At 43.0% G+C, this 27,677-nt stretch overlaps 1 protein-coding gene across 2 annotated transcripts; it reads right to left on the bottom strand.

Moving 5' to 3' along the window:
* Positions 1–112: 112 nt before the first annotated feature.
* On the bottom strand, positions 113–26,208 carry arfgap2 (ARF GTPase activating protein 2). 2 transcript variants are annotated; one of them, XM_036964505.2, is made up of 16 exons: positions 25,896–26,050; positions 22,687–22,805; positions 22,456–22,528; positions 22,216–22,347; positions 19,235–19,318; positions 18,986–19,094; positions 18,797–18,859; positions 18,409–18,453; positions 15,047–15,099; positions 14,588–14,724; positions 14,027–14,158; positions 12,490–12,618; positions 11,550–11,826; positions 4,546–4,636; positions 3,740–3,861; positions 113–3,403 (listed from the first exon to the last, which is right to left on the bottom strand). In XM_036964505.2, exons 1-16 carry the CDS (start codon positions 25,965–25,967, stop codon positions 3,383–3,385), a joined length of 1,659 nt encoding a protein of 552 aa, XP_036820400.2. In that variant the 5' UTR covers positions 25,968–26,050; the 3' UTR covers positions 113–3,382. The 2 variants fall into 2 exon arrangements, with proteins under 2 accessions (XP_036820400.2, XP_036820401.2); XM_036964506.2 differs by lacking the exon at positions 18,409–18,453 and having other exon boundaries at positions 25,896–26,208.
* Between the last annotated feature and the right edge of the window lie 1,469 nt (positions 26,209–27,677).

A 27,677-nucleotide genomic window follows, 5' to 3' on the forward strand; every position in this document is an offset into this window, starting at 1 on the left:
TGACCAATGAGATCAGCTCTGCAAAAGATCTGATGTGATTTGAAAAAAAAAGATAAGAATTGGGCAGCATTTGTAAACACAGCCCATGAACTTAAGTCAGCAACCACAGTGATGGATTTCAATCTTTATTGACACAAATCTAACTCTTTTTGTAGCCTACAATAAATATCTTGTTTTGATGGGTCATTGGGATAGCCATTCTTCATCACTAGTGGGACATCCAGGGAGACAGACCAGGCCACATGAGGGCACACACTCAAACCCATCCCCATGGTGACAGCCATGTGTGAACACACTCAAACCCATCCCCATGGTGACAGCCATGTGTGAACACACTCAAACCCATCCCCATGGTGACAGCCATGTGTGAACACACTCAAACCCATCCCCATGGTGACAGCCATGGGTGAACACACTCAAACCCATCCCCATGTTGACAGCCATGGGTGAACACACTCAAACCCATCCCCATGGTGACAGCCATGGGTGAACACACTCAAACCCATCCCCATGGTGACAGCCATGAGTGAACACACTCAAACCAATCCCCATGGTGACAGCCATGAGTGAACACACTCAAACCCATCCCCATGGTGACAGCCATGGGTGAACACACTCAAACCAATCCCCATGTTGACAGCCATGGGTGAACACACTCAAACCCATCCCCATGGTGACAGCCATGGGTGAACACACTCAAACCCATCCCCATGGTGACAGCCATGGGTGAACACACTCAAACCCATCCCCATGTTGACAGCCATGGGTGAACACACTCAAACCCATCCCCATGGTGACAGCCATGGGTGAACACACTCAAAACCATCCCCATGGTGACAGTCATGGGTGAAAACACTCAAACCCATCCCCATGTTGACAGCCATGGGTGAACACACTCAAACCCATCCCCATGGTGACAGCCATGGGTGAACACACTCAAACCCATCCCCATGGTGACAGTCATGGGTGAACACACTCAAACCCAAACTCAGTCCTGCCCTTGCACTACACAGCTGATTAAAAAAAAAAAACACTCGTCAAGCTTTGAATATTTTTTAAAATCAGCTGTGTAGCGTTAGGGCAAAAACCAAAACGGGGCCCCAGGATCAAGTTTGGGGCTTTCCGTAAAAACACTGACCCCAACTAACACACGGCTGTTAGAGAAGCAGGAGCTGCCTTTTGAGAATCCTTCCCCCGTCAACAGATGGCCATCAGTGGAGGCTGCTGAGAGGAGGACGGCTCATAATGGTCGGAGCGAATGGAATGGCATCAACCACCTGGAAACCATGCGCTTCATGCCGCTCCAGTCATTACCACAAGCCTGTCCTCCCCGATTAAGGTGCCACCAACCTCCTGTGGTGTATATCAACCTAAGGGGACTGTCCACGAGGGTGTAACCTTCTCCAGTCCATTACTGCTGCGATGCAGCCCGGGAATGAGAGCCTCAACTCTGTAACGATCATCTCAGCAAGCACCAATAAAATAGACAGAAACCATGAAATGGAAAGGGACCTCCATACAAAACAGACAATTGTGTTAAATTACTTTGAACCGAGTGCATATCTAGAGCTATGGAAGGTGCTAGATCAACCCCCGCTACTACTGCCAATGGTGACATTCAAGGTCATCTTTTTTTTGTAGTTGCAGAACAATTGTCAATCTATATATATATCAATCTTCTGAGATACACAGCGCAACTGCAAGAGAGACAACCTGGCACACCAACCGTTGTTATAATGCAATTCCACCTTCCAGGCTCTGTGATACCACACACCCTGTCTGTTCGCGATGAGATATCAGATAGAAATGTATTGTGTAGAACACACACCAGTCGGGAACAAGAGGTAATCACGTCACCTCTATGTGTATTATGTAGCATTTCTACCTGTGACATCCATTCATATATTTTCTTTGCCACATAAGACATTCGCGACCGGACCATCTCAAATAGTACTGAGGTGGCCCTGTTCTTGACGTTACACCTCGTTTGACCAACGGTGGTAGGCTCCTCTTACCCGGTCTCTCATTTTCATAGGCAGGTCACCAGAAATAAACATAAAATGACGAGGGACCGAGTGACAGCCAGGCTCTGTCCAGTCACAGGTTTCACAACAATCTGATGAGCACGTCTTCCATTAGTCATTGCTCCTGCCATTCAACAAGACGGTACAGAATGAGGGATCAAACTCCCATTTAGAACAGAATGAGGGATCAAACTCCCATTTAGAACAGAATGAGGGATCAAACTCCCATTTAGAACAGAAACTCAATAGAAAAGAGCATTATGCAGAAACACAGCTGAGTTGCATTCCCTCCCATGTCTAAGTAACTTATCTTAGGGTAGAAACAAAAGACCGTGTGAACTCAGATCCAGGTCTTCATGTATTCTATACAAGTGTGTTTCTCAACATTAGAGGTTACTATGGCTTCCCAAAGTTTGTGTGGTGTGATTCTGTAAACCCAGTGACTGGTCAAGTATGGACTGAAGGAGACCACCATCCACATTCTTACCAGCATCGACCATTCAGTCAAAGCACCCGATCATTCCTAAGAAACACACACACTGATCTCTTTCCATTGACAAAGGCTGAAAGCCAACCTTTCTTCTGACCCGACTGAAAACCTTTCAGACCCTGGTGAAGAACTCATATTGCACTGCAAGATGGGCTAGGTCATTACGTTTCTAAAATATAACACCCCCCCTCCGTTCCCCGTCCATCTCCTGACCTTGGTAGATTGCGTCACTCAGTCTGCGAGTGGAGGTGTTGTGTTTTGATTCATGCTGCGTGGAGTTCAGTTAAAACATTCTTACAATGGAACTTTGTGTGATTAACTCGACTCCATTCAGACCAGAGAATGTCATCCGTTGTCACGGTAACTAAAATGAAGAGAGATAATCAACCGTACTGGACAACAGCTTCCCTTTGATGATGCTAATGCTGAATGGTTAAACGGCTCTGTCTGTTAAAACAGCGAGAGACGGTTGAAAACACACAGTAAAAACAATGTCAAAAAGCATAGTTCAACAGAGGGGATTGGTTATCATATCATTCTTAGAGAATACTTTATATCATTAATATTTGTTTGAAATCAGAGACCAAAACAGTATAGAAAACAAGACTAGTTAGAACAGAAAAAAAAAATACTTTACACCTTCCAGAGCTTTCTTCGCTGAAAATAAAACTTTGTCTCACTCTAAAAGGTGGATGGACAGACACGGTGTAGGGTCTCCCTCCATTCATGCAATCTCTCTTCCCTTCTCTCACTACAGATACCAGTCAGTAGTGATGTGCTCTGCCCCCCCCCTCCCCTCCACTCTCTGTCAGTATGACGTCATGGCTCCCTCTCCCCCTGCAGCTGGGTGTTGGTCGTCCTGGTCTCTTCAGTAGGCGCCATAGCGATCCTAACACAAACACAAGAAGCTGGGTCAGCACATTAAGATCCATCTAGTGATGTTTTCCTACCAATACTAGAGAACCAAACTGAAGAAAACTGACAAACAGGAAGAGACCACCTGGACTTGTTCAATACAAATGATCAATTTCCCTTTTCAGTTGTGAGTCCTACTAGACAGGACAGTAGAGTTTCTCTGTATGTGTAATTGTATTGTGTTGAGGTGTCTCTGGTCCCGTAGAGTTTCTCTGTATGTGTAATTGTATTGTGTTGAGGTGTCTCTGGTCCTGTAGAGTTTCTCTGTATGTGTAATTGTATTGTGTTGAGGTGTCTCTGGACCTGTCACCTGTATGGTGTTCATGACGCCGTTGGCCAGCACGGCCATCTTGCCCGCCACAGTCTTCACCCCCTGTTTGAACTGAGCAATGTCTGGCCCCGTCGGCAGCACACTCTCATAACCTGCTGCCCCTACAGAGACAGAGATCAAACTGTTATGAGAATTTTGTTATCAATGTTCATAAACTTCAATTAATCTACTCAGTCTGCAACCCAGAGTTTGTAAGATTCTGGTTGAATGAAACAGACAAGAGTCCCAACTTACAATAGTCAAAATGTTTATTCACGGGAACGTTCTCCAGTCCATTATACAAAAACATCGATTTTATACTTGCTCCTTACTTACGAACATACATTCACACAAACAGTAGATATCCTACGCACATACATACACACAAACAGTAGGTGAGTTTTATCCTTCTCCGTAGTTCTCACCACTGTGTATCACTACCCAGCCGACAGTTCCATTCCCCCCAGATTAGGGAGACCTTGAGAAGTACTCCCTGTCCTCATACGTTTCTCAGAGTTCTAGCCAGTTCTGTTCAAACACAGTGTAATTGTTCTCTGTATTTTCTTAGGTACACACATATACATACACCCACACTTCTCTCCCTCCCAGTCCAACCTAGTTGGACTTATGTTTAATCATTTAATTATTCCTTATCCATGCTACATAAACTATAATCCCAAATGGTTAATCTAAATTATTTTATCACAAACATAAACATTAACAAATACTCAAACACACTCACATTACTTTCTGCCCCTACAGAGACAGAGAGAGATCACAAACACACACACAACATTAACCCTTACCTGTGTCACGGTCACTCCCGTCCCCAAACAGGTCAGCAGAGCTGATGGACGTGTTGCCAGACAGGCCCTCCAGACGTGTCTTGGCCTCATACTGGGGAATGACAGAACACCATTTCATTAGACAACACCATTGCATTCGCTTGACTAGGCAACACCAACAACACAATCTCACTAGTTTAGGGTTGATCCCATTTAGACTGGTCGATTGTTTGGTCAATATGCTGCTGGTCGACCAATATTTCTTTAGTTGAGCAGTCAGTCGCAATATTATATATATTTTTTAATTGTACACCTGATTGGTGCCTGTCTGATTGGACTGATCCCTTGTGGTGGCCGTGGAACAGTCCATCACTAAGACATGTGCTACTGAAATTCTATACGATTCCATTACATAAGAACAATGGTGCAACACTAAATAAAAATATTATTTTATAACAAATACGCTTGGATAGCGGTCGCTGTCCGCGGTTCTGAAACATCAGTGCGCTGTTGAATTGGTGCCTTTTCCTGGACCATGTTGCTATGTGGATAATAGCAGAGTTAACCAGCGTATTGGTGTTGAGAACAATGCGACGGAGACAGCGGTGGAGTGAGGAGACGAGGAAACAGCCCTTGCCTAAATTGTCTAGTCACAAAATGCCGGATACAGCAATTTCACAAATTAGGCAATAAAACAAATATTAATAATTTGCTATGTTTTAACAAAGGATTTAGAATGTGTTTCATTAGATGAGCCTCTGGTATTACACTGGACAAAAAAAGGCCCCAGAAATGTTTCATACGTAACCTTACTTCTCACACGTGTTTACATCCCTGTTAGTGAGCATTTCTCCTTCGCCAAGATAATCCATCCACCTGACAGGTGTGGCATATCAAGAAGCTGATTAAACAGCATGATTCATTACACAGGTGCACCTTGTGCTAGGGACAATAAAAAGGCCACTCTAAAAATGTGCAGTTTTGTCACTCAACACAATGCCACAGATGTCTCAAGATGAGGGAGCGTGCAATTGGCATACTAGCGGCAGGAAAGTCCACCAGAGCGGTTGCCAGAGAATTGAATGTTCATTTCTCTACCATAAGCCGCCTCCAGCATCGTTTTAGATAATTTGTCAGTACGTCCATCCTGCCTCACAACCGCAGACCACGTGTTTGGCGTCTTGTGGGCGAGCGGTTTACTGATGTTCTCAACGTTGACAAAATGCCCCACACACGTAGTGGGGGGATGGTATGGGCAGGCATAAGCTACGGACAACGAACACAATTGCATTTTATCGATGGCAATTTGACTGCACAGAGACACCGTGATGAGACCCAGCATATTGGTGTTGTGCCATTCATCCACCGCCATCACCTCGGCCTCATGTCGCAAGGATCTGTACATAATTCCTGGAAGCTGAAAATGTCCCACTTATTCCATGTTGCCCATTGAGCATGTTTGGGATGCTATAGATCGACGTGTACGGCAGCGTGTTTCAGTTCCCGCCAATATCCAGCAACAATGACAACCGTTGAAGAGAAGTGGGACAATATTCCACAGGCCACAATCAACAGCCTGATAAACTCTATGTGAAGGTGAGGTGTCATGCTGCATGAGGCAAATGGTGGTCACACCAGATACTGACTGGTTTCCTGATCCACTCCCCTACATTTACAAAAAAGTATATTTTGGTAGAAAGAACAGAATACTCTCGGTCGACCAATATTTTAATTTATTTTACGGGGACAGCCCTACATTAACTAGACTAGTCAACACCAACAACACCATCTCATTAGACTAGTCAACACCATCTCATTAGTCAACACCAACAACACCATCTCATTAGACTAGACAACACCATCTCATTAGACTAGTCAACACCTGTTCAGGAGTCTTATGGCTTGGGGTAAAAACTGTTGAGAAGCCTTTTTGTCCTAGACTTGGCACTCCGGGTACCGCTTGCCATGGGGTAGTAGAGAGAACAGTCTATGACTGGGGTGGCTGGGGTCTTTGACAATTTTCAGGGCCTTCTTCTGACACTGCCTGGTGTAGAGGTCCTGGACGGCAGGCAGCTTTGCCCCAGTGATGTACTGGGCCGTAAGCACTACCCTCTGAAGTGCCTTGCGGTCGGCGGCCAAGCAAATGCTGTACCAGGCAGTGATGCAACCGGTCAGAAGTTGCAGCTGTGGAACCTTTTGAGGATCTCAGGACCCATACCAAATCTTTTTAGTTTCCTGAGGGGGAATAGGCTTTGTCGTGCCCTCTTCACGACTGTCATGGTGTGTTTGGACCATTCTAGTTTGTTGTTGATGTGGACACCAAGGAATTTGAAGCTCTCAACCTGCTCCACTACATCCCCGTCGATGAGAATGGGGAAGTGCTAGGTGCTCCTTTTCCTGTAGTCCACAATCATTTCCTTGGTCTTGGTTACGTTGAGGGATAGGTTGTTATTCTGGCACCATCCGACCAGGTCTCTGACCTCCTCCCTAAAGGCTTTCTCATCGTTGTCGGTGATCAGGCCTACCACTGTTGTGTTGTCAGCAAACTTAATGATGGTGTTGGAGTCGTGCCTGGCCATGCAGTCGTGGATGAACAGGGAGTACAGGAGGGGACTGAGCACGCACCGCTGGGGAGCTCCAGTTTTGAGGATCAGCGTGGCAGATGTGTTGCTACCTACCCTCACCACCTGGGGGCAGCCCGTCAGGAAGTCCAGGATCCAGTTGCAAAGGGAGGTGTTTAGTCCCAGGTTCCTTAGCTTAGTAATGAGCTTTGAGGGTACTATGGTGTTGAACGCTGAGCTGTAGTCAATGAATAGCATTCTCACATAGGTGTTCCTTTTGTCCAGGTGGGAAAGGGCAGTGTGGAGTGCAATGGAGATTGCATCATCTGTGGATCTGTTTGGGCGGTATGCAAATTACTACTTGGCGTCATGAGACAGCCTTTTTCTGCTCTCCCGAATAAAACCCCCACCGTGAGAATTTAACAACAGACCATGTTTCTCTCAATTACGAGAGGACAAAGGTTGCAGACCAGCTTACCTCGATAACGAGAGGGCCAAGGTTTGAGACCAGACTGCTGAATCTTTTAACCATACCACGTTAAACTCTTAGACTATCGATACCGACAGAATAAGAACAAGTCTTTGATATTAATTACTAGTCTGCAGCTAGGAATTCGGTATCATTGAATGCGAATACCGACAACCGCTGAAACACCTTTTCTACAAAGACATGAATGAATGTCACTCTGAACTATCTATTCTAACCACGATAGAGAGAGCGGACAGACTCCAACAGAAACAAACTTTTCAACAGAGATCCCGACGACACACTGAGCGTAAATATATATATTGATTGCAATTGTTCCCGAACGAGTGAGCATTCATGTGCAAAGGATTAGCATTTCAATTGTTATAATTATCAACTTTGTTGTCTTATCTCAGTCAACCCCCCACTTCCATTTAGTCCACCAAGCTGCAATGCTGGTTTACCCCCCTAGGGAAACTCCGTTATCATTTCCTTGTAACTATCTACTGTTTGTTTATGCATTTCTGTGAATTACTTAGTTAGTAAATAAATGATTTTAAGACAATTGATGTATAGATGACTCATAGTGAAGACTGGGTTCGTGCAGATAACCAACAATTTACGACGTTTGGAATGAGACTAACGTGAGGTAAAGAAGAATTCATTAATCAGAAGACTATTGATCAGATATGAAAATATCTGAAAAGTTATATTAGGAAAATTATAACTTTGTAATCTGAATATTTTCCATGGTGACCCGACTTCCTAGTTAATTACAGTTACATGACTAATCAGTTTAATCACGTAATAATAATTAGTTATTTGATAAATAAGGTCTTCAGTTTTAATAATGCCAAAGACAACAACACCATTTCATATTAAAAGTAGAAATAGAACGAAACAAACAGGCATTTGATCAAGTGCACAAGGCTACATGTGTGCAAAACTAACATTCACTGAGTAAAAAAATGTCATAATTCCCCGTCATTCACACACAAGTGTTACTGTCAAGTTCAACACAACTAAGCCATATCTGTGGACTACACATTATTGCATTGTACACTATCTGCCTGTGGATATCTGTTCTACAATGTTCCAGCAGAGCATGAGACCCTTTGTTGGCATAATTGATCTCTTTCAGGCAGAGAGAACACCTGGCCTACCCCTTTATATCAACTGTATTGAAAAAGTGAGAAGGGGGGAAGTGTGTGGTGTTCCTTTCACCTCTATAGTGGCATCCAGCTTAAGCCAGGCCCAGCTCCAGCTACACTTGATCCCCGAATACAAGCAACGCCTCATTTTCACCTAACTCTCTCATTCTGAAAATGAACCACATATTGTAGAGGGAAAACATTAGCAGTTAGTTCGTTAGCTAGTTAACTAAACAACATTTCACGCAGATTGCCAGAGTCCAGTAAGCAACTAAAGTGTTATAACTTGAGGAACGGCACAACTTCCGGTGAAACTGGAGGGCGCGCAATTCAAATAAATAATCATAAAAATGATGGACATTAAACATTTTGGTACATACAAATGTCTTATATCGGTTGAAAGCTTAAATTCTTGTTAATCTAACTGCACTGTTCGATTTACAGTAGGCTTTACAGCGAACGCATGCCATGCGATTGTTTGAGGACGGCACCCCACATCAAAATATTTTTACACCGGCACAGATTTCATAAATTCACAAATAGCGATTAAATATTCACTTACTTTTTGAACATTTTCCTCTGATTTGTCATCCAAAGGGTCCCAGCTATAACATGCGGTGTAGTTTTCTCTTTTCTGTATACATCAATGATATTGCTCTTGCTGCTGGTGATTCTCTGATCCACCTCTATGCAGACGACACCATTCTGTATACTTCTGGCCCCTCCTTGGACACTGTGTTAACTAACCTCCAGACGAGCTTCAATGCCATGCAACTCTCCTTCCGCGGCCTCCATCTGATCTTAAATGCAAGTAAAACTAAATGCATGCTCTTCAACCGATCGCTACCAGCACCTGCCCGCCCGTCCAGCATCACTACTCTGGATGGTTCTGACTTAGAATATGTGGACAACTACAAATACCTGGGTGTCTGGTTAGACTGTAAACTCTCCTTCCAGACTCACATTAAGCATCTCCAATCCAAAATTAAATCTAGAATCGGCTTCCTATATCGCAACAAAGCATTCTTCACTCATGCTGCCAAACATACCCTCGTAAAACTGACCATCCTACCGATCCTTGACTTCGGTGATGTCATCTATAAAATAGCCTCCAACACTCTACTCAACAAACTGGATGCAGTCTATCACAGTGCCATCCATTTTGTCACCAAAGCCCCATACACTACCCACCATTGCGACCTGTACGCTCTCGTTGGTTTGCCCTCACTTCATACTCGTCGCAAAACCCACTGGCTACAGGTTATCTACAAGCCTCTGCTAGGTAAAGCCCCGCCTTATCTCAGCTCACTGGTCACCATAGCAGCACCCACTCGTAGCACGCGCTCCAGCAGGTATATCTCACTGGTCACCCCCAAAGCCAATTCCTCCTTTGGTCGTCTTTCCTTCCAGTTCTCTGCGGCCAATGACTGGAACGAACTGCAAAAATCACTGAAGCTGGAGACTCACATCTCCCTCACTAGCTTTAAGCACCAGCTGTCAGAGCATTTTACAGATCACTGCACCTGTACATAGCCTATCTGTAAACAGCCCATCTATCTACCTACCTCATCCCCATACTGTATTTATTTATTTATTTTGCTCCTTTGCACCCCAGTATCTCTACCTGCACATTCATCTTCTGCCGATCTACCATTCCAGTGTTTAATTGCTATATTGTAATTACTTCACCACCATGGCCTATTTATTTCCTTAACTTACCTCATTTGCACTCACTGTATATAGACTTTTTGTTTTCTTTTGTTCTACTGTATTATTGACTGTATGTTTTGTTTATTCCATGTGTAACTCTGTGTTGTTGTATGTGTCGAATTGCTTTGCTTGATCTTGGCCAGGTCGCAGTTGCAAATGAGAACTTGTTCTCAACTAGCCTACCTGGTTAAATAAAGGTGTTCTCAACTAGCCTACCTGGTTAAATAAAGGTGTTCTCAACTAGCCTACCTGGTTAAATAAAGGTGTTCTCAACTAGCCTACCTGGTTAAATAAAGGTGTTCTCAACTAGCCTACCTGGTTAAATAAAGGTGGAATAAATGTTAAAAAATATCCCAAAAAGTCAGTTTAGTTGGCGCCATCGATTTGAGTAATCCACCCCTAAACTTTGTTTCAACAAGTCAAAATACGTTTCTATTTAATCCTCAGATTCCCTAAAATGTAATTAAACTATAATATTTCATACAGAAAGTAGTATGTTCAATAGGAAAACGATATTTGCAAGTGCGTGTCCTTTTCATCGCGCGCGCATACACGAATTTCCAAGTCTGTGTCCCTGTAGTAAAACTCGTTATTCTTACTCGTTTTGGAAGAAACAAGCCTGAAACATTGAACAAAGACTACTGACACCCAGTGGAAGCCACAGGAATTGCAATATGGGAGCTGAAATTTAGTATGCCCCTATACTTTCCATTGTAACAGCACGGGCTCTCAAAAAAAATCTGGTTGGTTTTTCTTTGGATTTTCTCCTACCATGTCTATTGTGTTATAGTCTCATACATTATTCTAACATTTCTACAAACTTCAAAGTGTTTTCTTTCCAATGGTACCAATTATATGCATATCCTGGCTTCAGGGCCTGAGTAACAGGCAGTTTACTTTGGGCACGTCAGTCAGGCGGGAATTGAGGAAAAAAGGACCCTAGCTTGAAGAAGTACTATAGCGAATTGGTTAGGTTACTCATGTTAGCTCATCTGATGTTGTAATGTCAGCTTGCTAACGTTAGCTGTCTGGCTTTAATAGCCAGCTAATTTAAATGCGGCACGCTTTGCTTTCTAAGTTTCCGTTCAGTTGACAGGTGGCTTGGTATTTGTTGGTAATACAGTGGTGTAACTTTACCTCGGCATAGCTCTCGCGGCCAAAGAACATGTCGGAAGAGATGGCCTTGGCGTTGGCAAACTTCTGCCGGGCCTCGCTCGATTCGGACACGGGCGCCGCCGCCTCCGCCTTCCGCCGACTGGGCCGTTCTCCGATAGGCTGGATGCTGGAGATTGTCACCTCCTCTTTAGGCTCCTCATTCTCCAGGGCCCAGGAGGAGGTGAAGGAGGCCACTCCCCCATCAGAGTCCCACCGCGAGCCGAAGCCGTCGCCCGCCGTAAACGGGTTGTCCTTGTACCTGTCCCAACAAAGCACACACACAGAGGCAGGGATAGATCCAATGTTGTTGGTCAGGTAGGGATACACAAGGACACATTCATAATGGATTAGATCTGAGGAAACAGAGGTAGATGAAGGGATATATTATACAGACCCAAGGCTCTACCCCTAACCCATAGACCCAAGGCTCCACCCCTAACCCATAGACCCAAGGCTCTACCCCTAACCCAAGGCTCTACCCCTAACCCACAGACCCAAGGCTCTACCCCTAACCCACAGACCCAAGGCTCTACCCCTAACCCACAGACCCAAGGCTCCACCCCTAACCCACAGACCCAAGGCTCTACCCCTAACCCATAGACCCAAGGCTCTACCCCTAACCCATAGACCCAAGGCTCTACCCCTAACCCATAGACCCAAGACTCTTAGATAATTATGAAAGGATTGGATAGGTGTCTTAGCAAGATGAAGACAGGTATATCAAGCCTATCTGAAGGCAAGTTGGATCCATTACCATATTGTTAATACCAATCCAATCCTTTCAGCTGTATACAACAACCCCAGTGCCTGGGAGGTAGCTAGCTTGGGGTTGGAAGTCCATTTGGAATTGGACAGAAACCCATTTTTCCAATACTACTCCATAGGAAAAGACATTCCGATCTGTTTGGGGGATGTGACGTACTTAGGGGGTCCGGAGGAGAAGCCCGGTTCATCCAACATGTCCAGTTTGGAGCGAGGCGAGGACTTGGCCCCCAAGGGCGTCTCCTGCTCAATCACCTGCATCTCTGACATCACCGAGTGAGATATGGTGCTGGAATACGCAGAATACACACACACACTTAAGTCATGTCCGCACACAATAATGTACTGCAACACACTCTACACACACACACACAGACACCGTAAACACATAAACACCACTGAAGTTAAAGCCACACTCTGTAACATGGCATCCTATCAAAGAGTGGGACACCAACCAAAAGAGTCAATAATTAAAGGGATACTTCGGGATGTTTGGCAATTAGGACCTTTATCTACTTCCCCAGAGTCAGATCAACTCCTTTATCTACTTCCCCAGAGTCATCAGATCAACTCCTTTATCTACTTCCCCAGAGTCATCAGATCAACTCCTTTATCTACTTCCCCAGAGTCATCAGATCAACTCCTTTATCTACTTCCCCAGAGTCATCAGATCAACTCCTTTATCTACTTCCCCAGAGTCAGATCAACTCCTTTATCTACTTCCCCAGAGTCAGATCAACTCCTTTATCTACTTCCCCAGAGTCAGATCAACTCCTTTATCTACTTCCCCAGAGTCAGATCAACACCTGTATCTACTTCCCCAGAGTCAGATCAACTCCTGTATCTACTTCCCCAGAGTCAGATCAACACCTGTATCTACTTCCCCAGAGTCAGATCAACTCCTGTATCTACTTCCCCAGAGTCAGATCAACACCTGTATCTACTTCCCCAGAGTCAGATCAACACCCGTATCTACTTCCCCAGAGTCAGATCAACTCCTGGATACCATTTTTATGTCTCTGTGTGCAGATACACCCATACACTTCCAGTCATTGCGCTAACGCTAGTTAGCATTGGCTCACAAAACTCTCTCTAACTTCCTTCAAACTTGACACGGACTATAAAAATGGTGTCCACGAGTCCATCTGACTCTGGGGAAGTAGATAAAGGTGTTGATCTGACTCTGGGGAAGTAGATAAAGGAGTCCATCTGACTCTGGGGAAGTAGATAAAGGTGTTGATCTGACTCTGGGGAAGTAGATAAAGGAGTTGATCTGACTCTGGGGAAGTAGATACAGGTGTTGATCTGACTCTGGGGAAGTAGATAAAGGAGTTGATCTGACTCTGGGGAAGTAGATACAGGTGTTGATCTGACTCTGGGGAAGTAGATAAAGGTGTTGATCTGACTCTGGGGAAGTAGATAAAGGTGTTGATCTGACTCTGGGGAAGTAGATACAGGTGTTGATCTGACTCTGGGGAAGTAGATAAAGGAGTCCATCTGACTCTGGGGAAGTAGATAAAAGGTCCTCAATGCCAACATCCCAAAGTATTGTTTAAGCAGGAATGCTATAGCCTACAGTAGCACATGCAAACAGGCAGCACTCATTTGCTATTTGTAGTGCTCAAGGAACGCTTATTCCATGAGAGAAACATTACTGTTCTTTGTAAACATGGTGTGAACACTGATAACTTGATTACCTGCGGTTGCCGAAGCCCATGCCCAGTCTCTCAGCCTGCTCTCTCTTCTTACCCTCCATGTTCTGCATCTTCTTGTTGTCCATCTTCCTGTCAATCTCCAGCTCCTTGTAGGCCAGGCGCATGGAGGCCACACTGCAAAAAGAGACACATTTGCCAATTGTTCTACATTCATTTGCAACAACTTTGGGCATTTTAGGAAATTCTCCTCCCGACCATGTCGTTCTCCTCGTAAAATGATGACCAACATTACCCTCCGTGTGTAAAATGTATTAAGACAATAATTATCATTTTTGTTCCACGGTTATGGTCCATAATTGTCGGTTGCGTGATAATATGATTATTGAGCCAGCGGATGTCACTACTGGCTGTCCTAAAGGATCTCTTCCATTCACTTTCTGTATGCAGAAGTAGGCTGTATTATTCATACAACCTCTGAACAGTCTGGCCATGAGAAGACAGCAAATATTAATTTAGTGTAAACACTAAAACAGCAGGAAGAGCAGAATCTGGTGCGGAGGTGTTTCCATGCTCTCTGACTGTCAAACTGTGTGGTTCACTCACATGGACTCCTCTGCCTGTTTCTTAGCATCAGCTGCTTGCTCCTCTCTCTGCTTCTCGACTACCTGGGCCTGTTTCTCCACCTCCGAGAAGCTCTTACTGCTCACCTTCTGGGCCCCCAGGCCCTTCTTAGCACCCAGCTGGAGGGAGAGAGGAGCACAGAGGAGGTGGTTACACACAGCTGGGGACAGATAGAGGAAATGACTGCCCCCCAGTGGACAAGTGGCAGTATTACATTCATGGTTTGATCAACGCACTCTTGATTCATTAGCCAGGTTTGGTGATTCTGATTTGGGACATTTGTTTTTCTGGTCAACGTGACTTATCGAGGAACAACACCGAGCACTAACTACATGCCAGATCTAGGGCTCCACGTGTTTCCTAATCAGATCACGTGACCAGCCAAAACCCTGCTCCTCACGCAGAGCCCCCTGTCTGAGTGCTGAAGGGGGTGTAACCTACCCCTTTCTTAGTAGTGCTGGGCTTCTTTTTCCCAATGATGGATTGCTTCACATCTGTAACACAAAGCTCATCATTAGAACACTGGTGGACAGCGACAGGCCAGGGACTCCCGAGTTGTAATCGCTCTGCATAACTTTGAAAAAGGAAGTTCTACACACACACACCAATGTTTACCCCTACAAATGCATAGGTGTGCCCCCCATACATGTGAACGCACAAACCGCTGTACGTTTCCCCTCTTGTTAAAAGGTGCAAACATTCAGTGTCCTTAGCAGACGCGACACGAAGAACATGACAACGCAGTCAGACGAGAAATAGCATCCCAACGGTCCTTTTATCCAGTCAGAGCCGTTTCACGACAAGCCACGTGCTACAGTCAGCAGTGTTATATCACTGCAGCTGAAGGACAGCACCATTGTCATACACCTGACAGAAATAGTTTCATTAGTTTACGTTATTCTAAAGTTACGGGAAACACCGTTACTATAATAAGTATTCACCCCATTGGACTTTCACATTTTGATACGAAGTAGAACTGAAATGATAAGCACCAAATCAGTGATCCATACCAAATACTCCATGTCAAACTGAAAATAAAATGATATAAGATGTTCACAAATGAAGAAAAATGAATAACTCAAATATCTTGATTGTATAGATATAGGCAAGCCTAAATGGAGTTGAGCAGGAAACATTTGTGTAGCAAATCACACAATAAGTTGCATGGCCTTATGTGTGTGAAATAATAAGGGGTCAACATGAGTTGAATGACCCTTTCTTGGTACCCCAAACATACAACCTCTGTAAGGTCAGACACATTTCAGTTGTACAACTGACTAGGTGTCCCCCTTTCCCCTCAGTGAAGTAGTGCATTTCAAGATTAAGCTTTGGCTGGTTTATCAAACCACCCAGACCCAACAAAGATACAGACGTCCTTCCTAACTGAGCTGCCGGACGGGAAGGAAACCGGGCAGTGATGTCATCATGAGTCCTACTGTGACTTTAAAACAGCACCAGGGTTTAACGGCGATGATGGGACAAAACTAAGGATGGCTCAACCACATTGTAGTCACTCCACAATACTGATCTAAATGACAGTCAAAAGGAGGAAGTCTGTACAGTATTTTATCCCTCACTTTGACATGAGACTATTTTGTGTAGATCAGCGATGAAAAAAATTACATTTAAATACATTTTAACCCCAATTTGTAACACAATAAAACATGAAGAAGTCCAACAGGAGTGAAAACCTATGATAGACACTAAGTCTGCTAGGTCTGTGACCGAGGCTACGTGTTGAATGAAAGGCACTGTAAGTCTGCTAGGTCTGTGGCCGAGGCTACATGTTGAATGAAAGACACTGTAAGTCTGCTAGGTCTGTGACCGAGGCTACATGTTGAATGAAAGACACTGTAAGTCTGCTAGGTCTGTGACCGAGGCTACATGTTGAATGAAAGGCACTGTAAGTCTGCTAGGTCTGTGGCCGAGGCTACATGTTGAATGATAGACACTAAGTCTGCTAGGTCTGTGACCGAGGCTACATGTTGAATGAAAGGCACTGTAAGTCTGCTAGGTCTGTGGCCGAGGCTACATGTTGAATGAAAGACACTGTAAGTCTGCTAGGTCTGGGACCGAGGCTACATGTTGAATGAAAGGCACTGTAAGTCTGCTAGGTCTGTGACCGAGGCTACGTGTTGAATGAAAGGCACTGTAAGTCTGCTAGGTCTGTGACCGAGGCTACATGTTGAATGAAAGGCACTGTAAGTCTTCTAGGTCTGTGACCGAGGCTACATGTTGAATGAAAGGCACTGTAAGTCTGCTAGGTCTGTGGCCGAGGCTACATGTTGAATGAAAGGCACTGTAAGTCTGCTAGGTCTGTGACCGAGGCTACATGTTGAATGAAAGGCACTGTAAGTCTGCTAGGTCTGTGGCCGAGGCTACATGTTGAATGATAGACACTAAGTCTGCTAGGTCTGTGACCGAGGCTACATGTTGAATGAAAGACACTGTAAGTCTGCTAGGTCTGTGACCGAGGCTACATGTTGAATGAAAGGCACTGTAAGTCTGCTAGGTCTGGGACCGAGGCTACATGTTGAATGAAAGGCACTGTAAGTCTGCTAGGTCTGTGACCGAGGCTACGTGTTGAATGAAAGGCACTGTAAGTCTGCTAGGTCTGTGACCGAGGCTACATGTTGAATGAAAGGCACTGTAAGTCTTCTAGGTCTGTGACCGAGGCTACATGTTGAATGAAAGGCACTGTAAGTCTGCTAGGTCTGTGGCCGAGGCTACATGTTGAATGAAAGGCACTGTAAGTCTGCTAGGTCTGTGACCGAGGCTACATGTTGAATGAAAGGCACTGTAAGTCTGCTAGGTCTGTGGCCGAGGCTACATGTTGAATGAAAGGCACTGTAAGTCTGCTAGGTCTGTGACCGAGGCTACATGTTGAATGAAAGGCACTGTAAGTCTGCTAGGTCTGTGACCGAGGCTACGTGTTGAATGAAAGGCACTGTAAGTCTGCTAGGTCTGTGGCCGAGGCTACACGTTGAATGAAAGGCACTGTAAGTCTGCTAGGTCTGTGACCGAGGCTACATGTTGGATGAAAGGCACTGTAAGTCTGCTAGGTCTGGGACCGAGGCTACATGTTGAATGAAAGGCACTGTAAGTCTGCTAGGTCTGTGACCGAGGCTACATGTTGAATGAAAGGCACTGTAAGTCTGCTAGGTCTGGGACCGAGGCTACATGTTGAATGAAAGGCACTGTAAGTCTGCTAGGTCTGTGACCGAGGCTACATGTTGAATGAAAGGCACTGTAAGTCTGCTAGGTCTGTGACCGAGGCTACATGTTGAATGAAAGGCACTGTAAGTCTGCTAGGTCTGTGGCCGAGGCTACATGTTGAATGAAAGGCACTGTAAGTCTGCTAGGTCTGTGACCGAGGCTACATGTTGAATGAAAGGCACTGAAAGTCTGCTAGGTCTGTGACCGAGGCTACATGTTGAATGAAAGGCACTGTAAGTCTGCTAGGTCTGTGACCGAGGCTACATGTTGAATGAAAGGCACTGTAAGTCTGCTAGGTCTGTGACCGAGGCTACATGTTGAATGAAAGGCACTGTAAGTCTGCTAGGTCTGTGGCCGAGGCTACATGTTGAATAGGGGTTGTCTGACTGTTGTATTAATGTTAGGAGACTGGAAGAATGAAGAAAGCCTTGGCAGTCGCACATTTTAGTTAGAGCTGGGAGGGAGGGGCTTAAGCTTGCGTGTCACAATCAGGTGAGGTGTCAGTCAAGCACAGAACCAACCATGCTTCCTGAAAATCTGGCCAGCCAATGGGCTAACGGCAGCTTTTAAAAAGGCGTTCGAATCACCTTTGGGTAGCTGTGGTTGATCTGACGACAAACGCATGGAGTCCTCTATGGACAAAGCAGACACAGGTGTTACTGAGGGCTCCACGGTCATATGGAAAACCTCCAGTGACTGTATTACAGGGTGGGCTATGTATGGGAGGGGTCGGGACAATTTGGTGCCTGGTCCAAACATCTAAGGGGGGGGTCTCTAATTCTGGGAAGAGCCAACAAGAGCAGCCTTGCCAGAATATCAGGGGGGGTTACTGTGGATGTTGAGGTCTGTAAATGGCTGTAACCATCACCTATTCCTTGTTTTTAAGGTCAGCAAAGATCATTGAGAGGTGAGGGGAGGAGCTGTTGTCATGTGAAAGAAGGCAGAGGAGGAACAGGATGTTGGCTGATGACTTACCCATAGTGACTTTGGGAGATTGCTCAGTGCTCAGTCCCTCAATGCTTGGTCCTTCCTCCAGCTCTGAGAATGTCAAATACAATCACAGATCAACTGTCTAATTCAACCTCAGAAACATATGGGAAAGCTCCAGACGAAAGGATAGGAGAGGGGGGACTGTGTGTGTGTGTGTGTGTGTGAGAGACTCACGAGTGCTGGCGGTGTGGGGGGCTTTGGGTGTGTCCTCCAATAGTTGAGGAGTGAGGGTTCCATTGTGTTCTGTCAGGGAAGGAGCCGTCACATCCCAGCTGTTTGAAGGCTGCAGACACACCAATTCGGTCACATTAAATAACACAACACATACACACAGAACCAACACTACTGCACCCACAGAATGAACACAGAAGCACAAAACACTTGTGTGATTGGTGTGATTTGAACAGTAGCCCTCAGGCCTACCTGAGTATGCTCAGTAAAGAAGTCTGCCTGTCTCTTCTCTGGGGCGGCAGGCTGGCTGCTCACACTGGATTGGTCAATCCACAGCTGAGAGAGAAAGAGGAAGGGTTAGCGGATGCCATTCACACCGACAACTGACATTTACTCCTGAGGTGCTGACCTGCTACACCCCCAGCAACCACTGTGATTATTATTTGACCCTGCTGGTCATCTATGAACGTTTTAACATCTTGAAGAACCATCTGGCCTTAATGGCCATTTACTCTTATAGTCTCCACCCGGCACAGCCAGAAGAGGACTGGCCACCCCTCATAGCCTGGTTCCTCTCTAGGTTTCTTCCTAGGTTCTGGCCTTTCTATGGAGTTTTTCCTAGCCAACGTGCTTCTAGATCTGCATTGCTTGCTGTTTGGGGTTTTAGGCTGGGTTTCTGTATAGCACTTTATGACATCTGATGATGTAAGAAGGGCTTTATAAATACATGTGATTTAGATGGCCCAGAGCCAAATCAACCCCTGGCCTCTATAGATATAGACATCATGAGTCTATACCCACTAGATTTGGGAAAGGAATATGCTGGTCATAGGGATCGTATTGATTTCCCATTTTAAATACAGCTCAGCTCTATCACACCTGCTTAAACAGTTTGGCCCAAACCGAAGAACATAGTTGATGATTCTGAAACTAGCGAGTTAAAATATGAAACACCTCTACACACTCACAGCACATTCAAATCTGATTTGGTATCTGCAAAAGCCTTGTGAGGACCTGGAAGTGCATCTGCATGCAGCTGCACCAATAAGAACAGATATGGTGTTAGTGGGTAATTATGTATCGTGTGGTCTATCCACAAGACATGAATTAATGCTGCTGGTGACATCACACGTGGAGTTTGCCCACTCGCTGGTGACTCAACAGGCCAATGTGTAGCTGATATGGGTGGCTGTGAGAGGGACGAGAGAGGGGGAGTTCGTTGCCTTCTCAGTGGAGGAATAATATCACCGTAGGAATATATAGACCTATATAGATAACCATAAGACATAATATATAGATCTATATAGATAACCATAAGACATAATATATAGATCTATATAGATAACCATAAGACATAATATATAGATAGACCTATATAGATAACCATAAGACATAATAATAATATATAGATCTATATAGATAACCATAAGACATAATATATAGATAACCATAAGACATAATAATATATAGATAACCATAAGACATAATAATATATAGATCTATATAGATAACCATAAGACATAATAATATATAGATCTATATAGATAACCATAAGACATAATAATATATAGATAACCATAAGACATAATAATATATAGATCTATATAGATAACCATAAGACATAATATATAGATCTATATAGATAACCATAAGACATAATAATATATAGATAACCATAAGACATAATAATATATAGATATATATAGATAACCATAAGACATAATAATATATAGATCTATATAGATAACCATAAGACATTAATATATAGATCTATATAGATAACCATAAGACATAATAATATATAGATATATATAGATAACCATAAGACATAATAATATATAGATATATATAGATAACCATAAGACATAATAATATATAGATCTATATAGATAACCATAAGACATTAATATATAGATATATATAGATAACCATAAGACATAATAATAATATATAGATCTATATAGATAACCATAAGACATTAATATATAGATATATATAGATAACCATAAGACATAATAATAATATATAGATATATATAGATAACCATAAGACATAATAATAATATATAGATAACCATAAGACATAATAATAATATATAGATCTATATAGATAACCATAAGACATAATAATATATAGATCTATATAGATAACCATAAGACATAATAATATATAGATAACCATAAGACATAATAATATATAGATATATTTAGATAACCATAAGACATAATAATAATATATAGATCTATATAGATAACCATAAGACATAATAATAATATATAGATAACCATAAGACATAATAATATATAGATCTATATAGATAACCATAAGACATAATAATAATATATAGATCTATATAGATAACCATAAGACATAATAATATATAGATCTATGTAGATAACCATAAGACATAATAATATATAGATCTATATAGATAACCATAAGACATAATAATAATATATAGATCTATATAGATAACCATAAGACATAATAATAATATATAGATCTATATAGATAACCATAAGACATAATAATATATAGATCTATATAGATAACCATAAGACATAATATATAGATAGACCTATATAGATAACCATAAGACATAATAATATATAGATATATATAGATAACCATAAGACATAATAATAATATATAGATATATTTAGATAACCATAAGACATAATAATATATAGATCTATATAGATAACCATAAGACATAATAATAATATATAGATATATTTAGATAACCATAAGACATAATATATAGATAGACCTATATAGATAACCATAAGACATAATAATAATATATAGATATATTTAGATAACCATAAGACATAATATATAGATAGACCTATATAGATAACCATAAGACATAATAATAATATATAGATCTATATAGATAACCATAAGACATAATAATATATAGATCTATATAGATAACCATAAGACATAATAATAATAAATAGACATATATAGATAACCATAAGACATAATAATAATAAATAGACATATATAGATAACCATAAGACATAATAATATCAGCAGGAATTTAAACAAACATGGTGTAATTCCAAAAGCTCAATGTTCAGTGGTATAGTGGTTACAACCACAACTTGGGAGTAGGGATGTATCACTGTGAGCCTGGTTTATAATGCTGGGCTAAGGGCGAGTTGTTACATGCATACATGCTACATATGGTACGTTTGGGTGACCGTTGAAGCTGAGCCCACACTCACGTCAGACCCATTTTTGGACAGCGCCGTGTTGGCTTGCTGTCGGATCTTCTCTCGGTACATCTGTGCCGCGCGGCTGTTGTACTTGGCGGTAGTGTCGTTGGTGGAGCAGCCATGCTGGCGGAAGAAGGCCGTCTTCACCAGGAGGACACAGACAAGAAGGGAGATCAGTCAGATTCAGAGAAGGTCCCGTTTAAAGTTGTGTGTTGTTCAACGTCTATATATAATGGAATGTTATCGTACCGCGTTGGCGTTGCCTCCGACCTGCATACATCTCAGCTGAAACCAGTTCCAGTTGGAGTCGAGCTCAGTGGATCTGAGATGAAGAACAAAACAACATGGGGATTGTATCAAATAATTATCCTTGACAGTGTATGACAGTAAAACGTGTGATTGTCGAGCCATGATGTGTGTGTGTGTGTGTGTGTGTGCGTGTGTGTGTGAGAGAGCGAGAGAGACAGACAGCCAGGCTACCTGATAAAGCTGAGGTGCACTCCTAGAGAGCGATGAATGCCAGAGCAGTTGATGCACAGAAACACTCCATATGGTATACTGGCCCAGCTGGGGTTCTTGGCAGCACAGTCAAAGCATGCCTTGCACAGAAACAAACACACAATACACTGCCTAGTTAGCTAGCTACATACCTACAGCAGACATGTCTGGATGTGGACTTAAACAGGGAAGAGAACAAGCTGTGTAGTTACAGACATGGGACACACTTGTACATTAACCATAAAGCCCTGTTCATTGTCAATGACTAAACTCAAGAGTTATTACACAAGATCTCAGGTCCTACATATTATCGCCTCCTCAAGGACTGGATGTCCAATAGCTTTCCTGCTATTTAAATAAAAAATGGCTGTGAGTTCATCTCAATAAGTTGTTCTTTCTACTGCTGAGGAAGACCGACTGATAGTGCTCCATCCTATTTAAATCAGCTGTTTTAATTAAGGAAGATTACACAGAAAATTAACATATTTTAGACTATTGAGATGCAACCCATCAGAGGAAGAGGCGACGCGAGAGGAAAAGTAACATATTTTAGACTATTGAGATGCAACCCATCAGAGGAAGAGGCGACGCGAGAGGAAAAGTAACATATTTTAGACTATTGAGATGCAACCCATCAGAGGAAGAGGCGATGCGAGAGGGGAAACTGCTAGAAAAAAAATCTGTCTCCTCCATCAGGTGGCAATTTTCAACAAAAAACTTGCCCATCAAGCGAGGCGTTGAGTGTCGAAGGTCAATGAGTGTTGAATTTGGTCAACGAAAGACGTTTTGACGTTTTGTTGCTACGAGTGTACTGATATAAGTAGGACGTGTCACCCGGCAACTTCGAGAAAAAAAAAACTCTATATCAGAGTTGTGCCTAGTTTAGTGCTATCCGGTACCCTTGAGACGTCCCTAGCCTAAACCCTAACCTTAACCTTTTTTAATGTCAACTTCAATGGAGTAAAGTCAGAGTTGGAACATCCCAATGATCCCAGATAGCAAGGACCATTGTGCATGTTGTTCACACGCAAATCTGCCCTCTCTCATTGGCTAGAATGGTCCCACCTGATCGCACCTCCTCACGACTGTATTTCCAATGACAGAGCGACCACTCGATCATCTGGTCAACATAATACAGCGTTTCCCAAACTAGGGGTTGCTTGATTTGAAAAATGGGGTCACGAGAGAAACGACAACAAAATTGCGCTTCACTCATAGAACCAGGGTAATGTCTGTAACCTCTGGTAGCCGCTATATGGGAGTTGTAATAGTCAATAATGGCAAGTTGAATGCCTGCTTCCTGGGCTTAAAGGAGATTTGCCATATCAACATCTTCTGTAAGGCCCAATTCTGATCCAGTCAACCCCTAGCCCAAGAATGTACTCTTAAGGAGTGTAGACAAGCCTACCGTTAGTTCTTAAGGTCCAATGAATGACCTTATATACTGAACAAAAATATAAACACAATTTCAAAGATTTTACTGAGTTAGAGTTCATTTAAGGAAATCAGTCAATTTAAATAAATTCATTAGGCCCTAATCAATGTATTTCACGACTGGGCAGGGGTGCTGCCATGGGTGGGCCTGGGAGGGCATAGGTCCACCCACTTGGCAGCCCGGCCCAACCAATCAGAATGAGTTTTTCCAACCCAAAAGGGCTTTATTACAGACAGAAATACCTCTTAGCACCCAACCCCTCCCTCCACAGGCGAAGAAGCCAGATGTGGAGGTCCTGGGCTGGCATGGTTACAGGTGGTCTGCAATTGAGGCCGGTTGGACATACTGACAAATTCTAAAAAACGACATTGGAGGCGGCTTATGGTGGAGAAATTAACATTCAATTCTCTGGCAAAAGTTCTGGTGTTCATTCCTGCAGTCAGTATGGCAATTGCACACTCCCTCAAAACGTGAGACATATGTGGCATTGTGTTGTGTGACAAAACTGCTCCTTTAAAGTGGCCTTTTATTGTCCTAAGCACAAGATGCACCTGTGCAGTAGTCATGCTGTTTAATCAGCTTCTTGATATGCCACACCTGTCAGGTTGGTGGATTATCTTGGCAAAGGAGAAATGCTCCCCAATAGAGATGAAAACAAATGTGTGCCAACAAAGAGAAAGGCTTTGTGTACATAGAAAATGTCTGCGATTGTTTTATTTCCACTTATGAATCATGGGACCAACACTTTGCATGTTGCGTTTATATTTTTGTTCAGTGTAGGTTATTTTCAGAGGTAAACTGGCTCTGGCAGTCAGAACAGCAAAATACTCCAACTAAACAGGAATTGATTCTCAATTGCGATACGGTTCTAGAAACATAAATCCCTTAAGGTCATAACACATCTCCAAAATATACACATACACCGTTTTAACCGGCTTCACAGTTGCTGCCGAGAGTATTTTTCGGTTACAACACGTTTCTGGTGGCCTTCCTCCATTACACACGAAGCACAGGTGGTCGCCTCAGTCTTCCGTCAACCAACGCTGTAACATGGAGATATGGCCGTGTGGGGAGACGAATATAAAAAGGTGTATTGTACTTTACCTTTTTGAAAATTATTTCTCGCTGATATGAAAGATTATTTCCCAAAACCGTAGCGCAAGTGATGCGTGTTCAAGTTCATACGGAGCGTCCGGGCTCTTAAAGTTCCCCTGGGAAGAAGATAGCATCAGTCGCAAAAGGTAGTTATCGACTATGGATGAGGCAACGTTAGTCGACCCCGGGAATTTAGCCTGGTACGTTTAAGCTAGGCAACTTTGCATTTTGGTAATAGCTTATTAGCTGGACATCTGGATTGAAAGGAAAATAACCTAATGGCTAGCTAGCTAACGTTTGTTAGGAATCCAATTACGTTGGCTTTGGTGCTAACGTTAGACAATCTCTTTCAGACATTGGCCCCGTCCCTACTCGTTCTGGCTCAAATAAACAAGTCACCAGACTGGTTAACTAGGTTAGAAAAGCAGGGTGCGTTGACGATACATAGCATAGTATACGTGGACGATTTAGATAAGCGAAGTTAGCTCACTGGGCTAGCAGAGCAGCTAACGTCAGCTTCTTGCTGGCCGTCGTAAGGCCCAGGCAGAGACCAGCTTGCTACCGTAGACGGATGGACGTGATCATTTTTCTGGTCTACGTTCCACCTCCAATAACGGATCAATAAACGAGTGAATAGACACTAAGCACTTATTCGTGTTACCTTGTTAGTTGGAATAGACCGTAGTCTTTTAAAAATGGTCAGAATTTCTGTCTTGTTCGGCTCCGCAGCCATCTTGCTACCTTTCTAGAGGTACGGGTGCCAGTGGGGATAAAAAATGCTGGGTTGTTCGCGAAGTTCGATCAGAGGGGATGTTGCGTTCATATGCCCCTCGTAAAGTCGGAAACAAACAGCTTTGTAAGAGCGCTGATTGTTTAAACTTTTTTGTATGCCTATTTGTCTGGCCGCAGTTCTACACACTGGCGACGCATTTTGGCCTGTTTGGTGTACTCTAAAAACAAAAGTTTCCTGGACTATCCTTAGGGGTTCTTCAAATTGAAACTGTGGGGGAACACCTATAAGTTCTTTGAAGAACCCCTTTAATGGATTTAAAAATATATGTTTTTATTTAATTAGGCAAGTCAGTTGAGAACAATTCTTATTTACAATGACGGCCTATCCCAGCCAAACCCTAACCCAGACGCCGCTGGGCCACTTGTGCGCCACCCTATGGGACTCCCATTCATGGCCAGTTGTGATACAGCCTAGAATCGAACAGTGCCTTAGACGCAGTGCCTTAGACCGCTGCGCCACTCGGGAGCCCCTCAAAGAACCTTTTTGGGATTAATTTCTAACTACACCCCCCCTCCCCTGTTATTATTGATAATCAAATGAATAACAATAACAATATTTTAGTTGTCAGTGTTTCTTATGATTTTAGTGGCAAAGCAGAATATATATATATTTTTAAATGAGGTAAACTCCCAGCAGAGTCAAGTCCAAGTCCAATGGTGTGTTGATGTACATGTGTTGGTGTTCTTTGCATCCATAGCCAGAATGATTTTGCAGTAAATGGTGATTGAACAGGTTTCCTGTTATATTCCAAAAAGAGTAATTGTACAGATTTTTTTTTAAACATCCACACGACACTATTCATGCCTTGGTTTTTGTGGTGAATATTGTTTTACATTTTATGTAACTAGGCAAGTCATTTAAGAACAAATACCCAGACTTGACGCTGGGAGTTTACCTCATTTAAAAATATATATATATATTCTGCTTTGCCACTAAAATCATAATAAGCACTGACAACTAAAATGTTGTTGTTATTGTTATGCATTTTATTATTAAAATGGAGTGTAGTTAAAAAATGGACCCCAAAATGTTCTTTGACTGCTTTATTCAGGGGCAGAACAACCGATTTTTAAAAACTTGTCAGCTCATGTAACAGATGTGAAATGGCTAGCTAGTTAGCGGTGGTGCGCGCTAATAGCGTTTCAATCGGCGATGGCCTGTCACTTCACCGGCCAAAAGCGGTGAGGAAGGTAAGCCCAGTTCAAATCGAGCATCACCGGGCCATAGTGTCAACAAAACAGCATGATAAATCATTCAGAAACATATGTAACACATGTTACAATTTTCAAAGTAGTTTTCCTTGGGATAGGTCTATATACGTTTTTATTAGAGCAAAAACTTTTAAATGTGAAAACACTGAGTACTCCGCTCTTCGATTTAAAGCCGCTTTCACATGCTAGGAAACCCGGAAATGTCCGACTTGTTAACTGGTTGATCGCGGCAAGTGTATAACTACAACCAGTTAGCAAATCGGAAAGGTCCGAGTTTCCTAGTTCCGACTAGTACTTAAATGCGACAGAAGGCCCAATCATGACACCGAGCAACAGCGCCGTATTGAACGACGAGCCAACTCAGAGGATGTTGCAATTTAGCTCGCCCGGTTCACCCTGTGAGAGGAGTTTAGTCTGGATTAAACTTGATTGCATTCGT

Source organism: Oncorhynchus mykiss, chromosome 26 (assembly GCF_057628025.1).
Source record: "Oncorhynchus mykiss isolate SJ-2025 chromosome 26, ASM5762802v1, whole genome shotgun sequence".
In the NCBI taxonomy this organism is placed as follows: Eukaryota; Metazoa; Chordata; class Actinopteri; order Salmoniformes; family Salmonidae; genus Oncorhynchus; species Oncorhynchus mykiss.